This window comes from Quercus suber, unplaced genomic scaffold (assembly GCF_002906115.3).
Source record: "Quercus suber isolate HL8 unplaced genomic scaffold, Cork oak 2.0 scaffold_23, whole genome shotgun sequence".
In the NCBI taxonomy this organism is placed as follows: Eukaryota; Viridiplantae; Streptophyta; class Magnoliopsida; order Fagales; family Fagaceae; genus Quercus; species Quercus suber.
The window spans coordinates 586,977-596,251 of NW_027069488.1; the positions used below are offsets into that span (position 1 = coordinate 586,977).

Sequence of the window (9,275 nt, forward strand, 5' to 3'; positions counted from 1 at the left end):
ATCAGAGGTTGAGAACCAAGGTTGTAGGGTTAATCAGAGGTGGATCTTCTTGGGATTTTTTGGTCAGAAGTAGAAGGCTTGCTTTATGGGCTGCTTTGCTTCTTTGGGTAATGATAGGATTAAATGTCAGGATTTCTGGGGCTGAGTTTAATTAATGTGATTGGGGTGTGTATCAAGAGCAAATTCTAAAGCAGCAACTGAGATTTAGACCCCCAAGAAGTAAGATTCAACAGCCCAACCCAGGTATCAAGTTCTAAGCCTACTTCAAGGGGTTCAGCTGGAGGTCCCTTTATGCCCTCCAAATCACATGTTCCCAATTTTTTCCCCTTTAGGATTCATGGGCTTGGCATATGAATCATGTCTTGAACGTTTTTAACATTTATAGCATCAATTTGCTGCAGTTTGAATAATTTGGTTTTAGCTTCTCTTCGCTTGAGGTGCAGCCTTGAAAAAGATGATGGGGTTCCATCACCCTTTAGACTTCAGCTGATGTTACAAGCCTCGGGTACTGTTCATGTCAGGTAGAGAGTGATCAAAAGCCGATGGGACAACCTCTAGTTCATCCTTAAGGACTTGGTTCTCTTGTTGTACTTTCGGTCAGGGATGAACAAGAGCTGTTTTGCCTACTTTCAGTCCTCTGCTTCTTGTTGGGATCTCTTAAATTGGGTTTGTTCACCTAGGCTGGTTCCTTTGGGTCGAGTTGTGTGCATCCATGAGTGTTGATGTCGTGACACAAATGGTGATTATGTACTTCATGGGTTTATAACATCATCTTCAAGATAACCCCCAATGAGTTTTTTTTATAAGACTATTGTCATCACAATATTTAGGCAACGATTATACCATGATATATTATTTTTTCTCTTGCCAAGTGTTTAATAATCTTGGGTTTTTTTTTAATAAAATAGTGCCAATGAAAATTGGGCTTTGATGTTGCCAATGGGGACTTGGGCTTTTGATATTGCCAATGAAGATTGGGCTTTTGATATTGCTAGTGAGAACTGGGCTTTGATGTTGCCAATGAAAATTGGGCTTTTGAATAAATTACCATGGGTTTTGATTATGGACTTGAATTCTATTGACAAAGTTGTTTGCCATGGATTTGAATCGTGGGCTTTTCAAACCTTGCCAAGCATAAGTATTCTTGGTCTTTAGAAAAGATTAGATTTTATCTCACCTTACTAAATAATTCAGGCTTTTACGAGAAAGTATTGAGCCCTATAGCATAGCCCAGTTTTGTGGTAGAAAGGAGAAAGTTTGTGGGCTAGCATAGTGATAGTTGGAAAAAATATTTAAGCATGTCCAATAATACATTTGAAAGGTAAATAAATAGGTTTTATTTCAATAACATTAGGTGTAAAGAAAAGTACCCCAACAGCCGTTTGAGATTGTAACCGTGAAATACAAAGGGTTACCGTTTGAGTTTGTAACCATGAAACAAAAAGGGTTGTGGTGTTTAAATTTGAAACCGCAAAATACAAAATTGAAACCATTCAACACAGGCTTGGGTTTGGGCTTTATGGTGGAATTAAAGCTATAAAGATTGGGCTTTATGGTGGAGAAGGGCTGTGAGTTATTTTCTCTTTATTAGTATTTTAAAATTTAGGAAAACTATTTTTAAATTGTAGGAGAAGTTCAAGAAAAAGAATGGTAATGACATGGTTGCCGATGTGGCTCAACCTAAGCGTAGCAATATTAAATGCTACATTTCAACTTTCAGCTTTTAGATTTATATAGATATAGATGTGGGTGAATAAAATTATCTTATTTTAAGATCTAGATGTTGCTCTAATCAAATTTAGATGTTCCTATTAGCAATATGCACAAGTTTGAATAGTGATGCATAATGGGATGTAGGGCTGATTTTGCATTTATTTTTTATTTTTTATATTTAATTTTTGGAAACCATGATCTATTTTGCATTTCATCTGGTTTCAAAGGATCAAATGAGAATGCTCGCTTACTTAGGCCTAAGCCTTGAGCTAACATTGGCCACGTTTGAACGCATGCATTTTTGTCGCATTTAGTGCATTAAAACACTAGACGTAAGCCAAACCTATGTATAATTGCCCCATTAGAGCTCTAGTACAATAAATGAAATACAAAATTAACACGTGGCCACCTTTAGACACAAGTTATGTCTTTGTGGCACATAGTGCAATGGAACTCTAGACAAGCCAAACCCGTGCACAATTGCTCCATTGTGAATTTACACGTAAAGTCATTTTTATGACACTATATTTTAGCTGAGAACATTTTTCCATCAAATAAATATTTTAAACTTAATTGCAAAACCTTGTGAGCCATATCATTTATATATGTTCTATCTTAATATTGTGAATTAGAGTTGGATTGGAGAAATACGTGGCAATTAGCTTCTGAAATGGTTCTAATTATATATATCATCTTCCAGACTGTATATGCCAGGGATTCTCATAAAAGATAATCTAACAGAAAAAAGTTAGTCTGGAAAGATTACTGCATGTCCTTTTGGTTCACCTCAAAGGCTTCATTGATCTTCACTGCATAAAAGTCCATTTATTTACAGATTAACTTTAATACCAAATGTACAAGGGTGGCCATCCAACCAAATAAGGTAACTTGTTCAGATGAATTTTATTTTCTTCAACCAACACTTCTATTCTTCAAAAAAAAAAAAAACCCAGCACACTCCTCTACATTTATTCCAACGAGAACTTCATTCCTACATGCATTTACACCAAACTATATCAACATCATCATCAACAATCACTCTATCTTTATTCCACGTATCTCAAGGTTGTCCAGCTTCTTGGGCCTCTTGTAATATTTCAACAGAAGAGAGCAGCAAACAACACTTACAGAAGAGGCTGCCATTGCAGCTCCTGCAATCCATGGTGGTAACCTGAATCCAGTGGATGGGAACAGAACCCCAGCAGCAATTGGGATGCCAAGCAGATTATATCCTAAAGCCCAAATATAGTTCAGCCGGATATGGAAGAAGGTTCTCCGGGAAAGGTCAATGGCAGTTATGACATCCTCCAAGTTGCTCTTCATGAGAACAATGTCTGCTGCCTCGATAGCAATGTCTGTGCCAGCACCAATTGCCATTCCAACATCTGCTGCCACGAGTGCTGGCGAGTCATTTATGCCATCCCCCACCATTGCAACAATGTAGCCTGAAGCCTGTGAAAGAATCAAGAAAATATGTGTTCGAATGACTAATAAGAATTTCAGAATGAAGTGAACAACTCCTTGAAACAATGTTCTTATATGTACCTGCAGATCCTTTACTTTCTCTGATTTCTGCTCAGGTTTGGCTTCTGCAACAACAGTTTCAATTCCAACTTCTTTGGCAATGGAATTGGCAGTTCCCCAATTATCGCCTGTAACCATGATGCTCTTAATTTTCATAGACTTCAGTATGGAAATAGCTTCTTCTGCACCTGGTTTCAGTGGATCAGATATGGCTAGAACTCCTACCACTTCCCTATCAATGGATACTAGAATCCCAGTTTGGGCCATCCTTTCAGCTTCTGCTAGTATCTCTTCGGCATCCATTGGAATTGCAATGTTGTGGCTCAACATCAGGCTCTTGTTTCCTACAATTATTTCCTTGTTCCGGACAATGGCCTTCACCCCATGGCCAGTAATGGAAACAAAGTCTCGTGCTTCTGGCCAGGCAGGGTTCTCTTCATCTTCTCGAAATTTCTTGGCATACTCAACAACGGCCTTCGCTAATGGGTGCTCACTGTTCACCTGATATATGTCAAACCAACATTATCAATAGTCATGTAATAAGAAAATATTATAGTCCACTCCACCTCTGTCAAACTAAAATCAAATCCCTTTTGAAAAATAGCGATATGATAACTTCATATTTTCTTAAGTCAGTTTTAATAGAAGAATAGCTACCTCAGTTGCAGCAGTAAGTTCTAAGAATTCTTGCAGTAACATATTTTTCAAGAGTCTTCTGTTAACGACAACAGGCTTTCCAACTGTGAGAGTTCCCGTCTTGTCAAATACAATGCAGTTTACCTGAAATACCGTTAATCAGTCCAAGAATCCAAGAGAGAAAAAAAAAAATCTTAGGATGGAAACAAAATACAAAATAATGTTCAGCAGTTTAATCATACAGATAAAAAATCATTAGAAAGATTAATGGTAAAAATTCAACATTATTTTTCCCCCTGCGCAGGGGGTTATGGGGAGCAGTGATTCTAATTCTGTAGCAGAGTATACTTTCAGGACAAATTTTTACTTCTGATACAGTCAATTACAAGCCAAATGGAAGAAAGAGACCTAAGCAGTACATAAAAATCTTCTGGATCAACTAACGTTGATGGAGCCTGTGCTATACAAAAATAAAAAAACAGGAAGATGATTGTAAATGCAAACCTTATGTGCACTTTCTAATGCTTTACCCCCTTTGATAAGTACACCTTCAGATGCACCAACTCCAGTGCCAACCATAACAGCAGTGGGTGTTGCTAGACCTAGAGCACAAGGGCAGGCTATGACCATGACTGATATCCCAAACTGGAGTGCAAGCTCAAAGCTGTCCAGGGAAGATGGAATCCAAGATTTTGGGTACCAATGGAACTTTCCAGCTAAAAACCAGGCAAGCCAAGTTGAAAATGAAAGTATAATGACCTGTGGGAAAAGAAATCCATTCACTAAAAAGAGCCTCCATAGTTTCATATTGATAACTTTAATTGAACACCCTACAACATAATCCAGGAAAGATGTAGATCAGTATATACTTACCAGGGGCACAAAAAATTTAGAAATGCGATCAGCAAACTTCTGAACAGGAGCTTTAGCCAACTGGGCCGACTCAACAAGTCGAACAATCTGTGAAAGAGCACTTTCTGATCCTACTCTTGTTGCTTTTATGTGCAACACACCATTCTCATTCACAGTGCCTCCAATCACTGTGTCACCCTTCCTTTTTGCAACTGGCCGTGCTTCTCCTGTTATCATACTCTCATTTACGTGGCTTTGACCCCAGAGGACAAAACCATCTGAAGCGACTTTCGCTCCAGGAATAATTTTAATTACATCATTCTTTTGTATCAACCGACTGTCAATTTCTTCTTCATTCACGATGTTTCCTTCACTATCCAAGGTTAACAATGTTGCTGTCTCAGGTGCCAAGTCCATAAGTTTGGCAATGGCTGCTGATGTCTTTCCCTTAGCCAAAACCTCTAAGTACTTCCCAAGTAGAATAAATGAGATAAGCATTGCACTAGTCTCAAAGAAATCAGTACCCTTGAAATCTTTAGAGGTAGCAGCTCTCAATACAGAGTAGACAGAAAAGAAGTAGGCTGCATTTGTTCCTAAGGCAATCAAAACGTCCATATTAGCAGAACCATGGCGTAGCGCTTTGTAGGCCCCAATGTAGAATCGCCGGCCTATGATGAATTGCACTGGAGTCGATAGCACCCACCTTAAAACCATTCCAACACTCAGCATATTGACAACTTTTTTATCAAATGCATTCTTTATTCCAGGAATATACATAAAAACCATGGAAGTTAGAAAGACGGGAATTGTAAAAATCAGACTCCACATAAAGGATCTATAATATTGCTTAATTTCATCCTTTCTATGAGTTTCCCTTACTCCTCCTTCAGGATATATTCTAGCCTTGAAACGTTTTGACCCAGTTGACTCAATCACATTTATGAAATTTCTAGGTCCTGTCATATCAGGTTTGTAGGAAAGGGATATTTTGTTAAGTTCTGGAGATACATTTATATCCCGAACACCTGGAAGTGCTTGAAGAGACTCCTCGATAATTCTCCGGGAATGATCAGTACGAAAGCCATCAACTTTGAGCGATATCTTGCTTATGTCTTCCCCTGAACTAATAAGTATGGCTTCAAATCCAGTGTCTTCTATGGCTTCCAATATCTGGGTGTAGCTCACAATCTTTGGATCGTATTGAACTTCTGCTTCTTCAGTTGCCAAGGCCACTTGAGCCTTCTGTACACCATGAATTGCTTGTAAAGCTGATTCGATAGTGGAGGAGCAAGATGTGCAAGTCATTCCATTTATATGTATTCGGCATACTTGAGTGGCTCTTTCATTCATTTGATCTTCAATCAATGTGGCTTCAAATCCAACGTCTTCAATTGTTTCACGAATGGTCTCCTCCTATATAATGTTAAACAGCAATATCAAAGTTCATTACAAATAAATTCAACAATAAGCGTATTTAAAACAATACAATACAATGTGCATTGTTGAGTAAGAAAGAAAATCGAAAAAAATTGTAATTGGACTAGAAACAGAATTTATGTAATCATACACTAGTTAACCTTAATTACTAGAACAAATTGTCATGCGTCCAACTTTTCCAGTTAAGTTGTGATGAAATTGATAAGGTATAAACAACAGCATTCAGCAAGTTCATGCTGAGCTAGATAAAGTGACTCAATCACCACCTTAAAAGTTCATTATCTGTAACAGTAGTGACAACGCAAAAGGTTTACTAAAGCCAGACTCAAAACTAGTGATCTGAGCTTCTCTTCTCAGTCAATGACCATGGCATAGCAGAATCGTTGTGAGAAAATGCCAAAAAAAAAAAATAAATAAATAAATAAAAGAAGCTTGTAACTGCAACCAATTTATTTGCATTACAACTAGACAACTTATTAAAGTCCTAATAGTAACTACTTGATATTATTAACATTTCTGCAGTGAGGTTTATCTGGACTAATTTCAACTTGGCACAAATTAGACATTGATGGCTTCAAACTAGTCTGTTGAACCAGATATTTGAACAATCTAAGCAATATATGGTACAACTGTGCAGAGTAGAGTCCAACATCAGGCATAAGGTCAACTTCAAATTGCTCCACCCTAAACCAGCCTTAGCCCCAACAACCTAAAGTAGGTGATCAAATTAAAAGTTTCTCTTTGGAACCATTGCTTAAAGGAAAATTAAGAGAAATTATCTTTTATATAAATAATTTCATTTAATCACCAGCCCTTGTAACCAGAGTTGTAACTAAGTTGAGCCACGTTGAGTATTAAAAGTTTAGGATTGGTTAATTTTTAATTTTTATTTTGAACACAAGCTGAGCTTGAGTTCAAGCTCATCACCAAGTTAGCTTGCATTCATTTTCTTGTAAAAGAAAAAGTTCAAGTTTTTTTATGAGTTACTTGATTAACTTATCCTTTCCCCCATGTAAAGTAAACACTAGGACTAAAATTTGTTACCCCTTCATAATCTATACTATAATAATTAATCTTAAAATTAAAGTTGGAATCATATTATTAGAGTTAGCTTAAGTATAGTAATTTTCATTTATGAACTTACAAAATTAGATTCACTAACCTTGTTTTATAATAATCATACATATTTTTTATTAGGAAATTGACTGTTTATATTTATTAGTAAATTAAAAATAATAAATTGATATCTTATGAACTTATTTACAAATATGAGAATTCAATCTCACATCTATATAAATATATTTTATAAGAAAATAAACATATAATATTATATATAAATTGAGCCTTATACCTATGAGCTTATTTGCATACACATTATTATATTTAAGTTTAGCTCGTTTAATAGTTGAGCCCTTAAGCTTGACTTCTTTGCTAAATAAACAAACATAAACAAGCTTTTTTTTTTTTTTTTTTTTAATTTAATTTTTTTTTTTTTTTTAATTGGCTTCCTTAGCTTACTCTAAATTACAAGCCTAAATCATTTGAGAGTCAAAAAAACAACAAATTTACGTATAAAGTCATAGTCATGGGAAACATGACACATCTCACAGTCATCCTAAAGTTATCAAGGGAAAATAGAAGAAAAGCATGATAATTGCAAAAGTTTGTACAAGGGAAAGTTGGAAAGAGAAGGGCCATTTAATTGCATACCAACAAAAGGGCCATTCGTCAATCACACATAGCGGTTTAATAAAGGATGAAAATGACACAGGAAATTATTTTGAAAATTTATTTTCAAAGTATCAAATTATTTTCCTCGTTGAAAAGAATAATAGTCCAATTGGCATTGAAAATTAAGTAAATATGAGCAACAACAAAAAGTCCTCCAGAGTTTAAACAAATTTTCATTTGAAATCAAAACAGTCAAGAAATAATTACCAGTTCCCAAACATAGGAAAGATGAATACTAACTGTTAATTTTACAAAGGGAATTAAAATTTAATGAAAAACTCTTCCTTTTATTTCTAAGAATACTTCCCCAAAGAAAAAAAAAAAAAAAAAATCCAATTCATGTCTTTTCAACTAACTTCCCAAGATCAACAACAAAATTTCTTCAAACCCATATACAAAATCAAACCTTTTTCCCAAAAAAAACTTTCCCAGAAACATTTTTCCAAAGAAACAAACAGTTAAAACCCAGGAGCAGAAAAACTTACATTGACGAAGGTAGGATAAAAGAGGACCTGTGCCTTGTTGTTCAAGACATCAATAACGGCCTCACGTATCCCCGGAAGCCTTTTGACGGCTTTCTCGACCGATCCAGCGCATGCAGAGCATGTCATTCCGAAAACAGAGAAGGTCGCAGCCTTGGCTTCAGGCGGCGACGAACCCTGCTCCACGCTGCAGCTCTCTTGCGCAGACACGCCCTTGCCTTTTGGGTAACTGGGCATGGAGGGATAGTGTGGCCTTGGCGAGAGATCGCCATAGCCTTCGCTGCGAAAGCAAGCCAAAGCTATCAACTTGGCAGCCATGAATGAAACAACCTTTGCTCTGTGGTTTTTTAATTCAAAAGGTTGTTATTTTTGAAGTAGGTAACTTGTTAACGTAGAAGTGTCTTCTTTTTTTTCTTTTTCTTTTTTGGATGTGAGTACAGAGTAAAGAGGGAGGGAACGTGGCGTGAGAATCTACTTATAAGAGAAATTGTATGTGTAGATACACATAGCGGGTAAGTGTTGTGATCTATTATTTTACTAAAAAAATTTTAAATAAAAAATTTTAATTATTTAAAATTATTAGTTAAAAAATTTTTTTAAATAAAAATTAATTATTAATTCAGTAATTTTAAATAAGTGATGTTTAAAATTGTTAGTTAGAAATTTTTTTTAAACAGAAATTAATTACTAACTCAATAATTTTAAAAAAGTGAAAGTTTTTTAGTAAAATAATTAATCATATCACTTGTCCACTAGAGGATTATATAATTTTTACTACTTATACGCGTATATTACTGTTTTCATTTGGTTTTTTTTCTTATATATCTAATAATTTATATTACTATTTAAATGGCTTTCTCTATTTAGATTTCTTCTTTCTTCTTTAAAAATGCCTCTATA

The 9,275-nt window shown here is 35.6% G+C and overlaps 1 protein-coding gene across 1 annotated transcript; it reads right to left on the reverse strand.

Annotated features, from left to right (window-relative positions):
- Positions 1–2,512: 2,512 nt before the first annotated feature.
- On the reverse strand, positions 2,513–8,813 carry LOC112004769 (probable copper-transporting ATPase HMA5). Its single transcript, XM_024037000.2, has 6 exons — positions 8,379–8,813; positions 4,747–6,138; positions 4,378–4,632; positions 3,895–4,017; positions 3,259–3,738; positions 2,513–3,165 (listed from the first exon to the last, which is right to left on the reverse strand). The coding sequence occupies exons 1-6, from the start codon at positions 8,691–8,693 to the stop codon at positions 2,749–2,751; spliced, it is 2,982 nt and encodes a 993-aa protein (XP_023892768.1). The 5' UTR covers positions 8,694–8,813; the 3' UTR covers positions 2,513–2,748.
- Between the last annotated feature and the right edge of the window lie 462 nt (positions 8,814–9,275).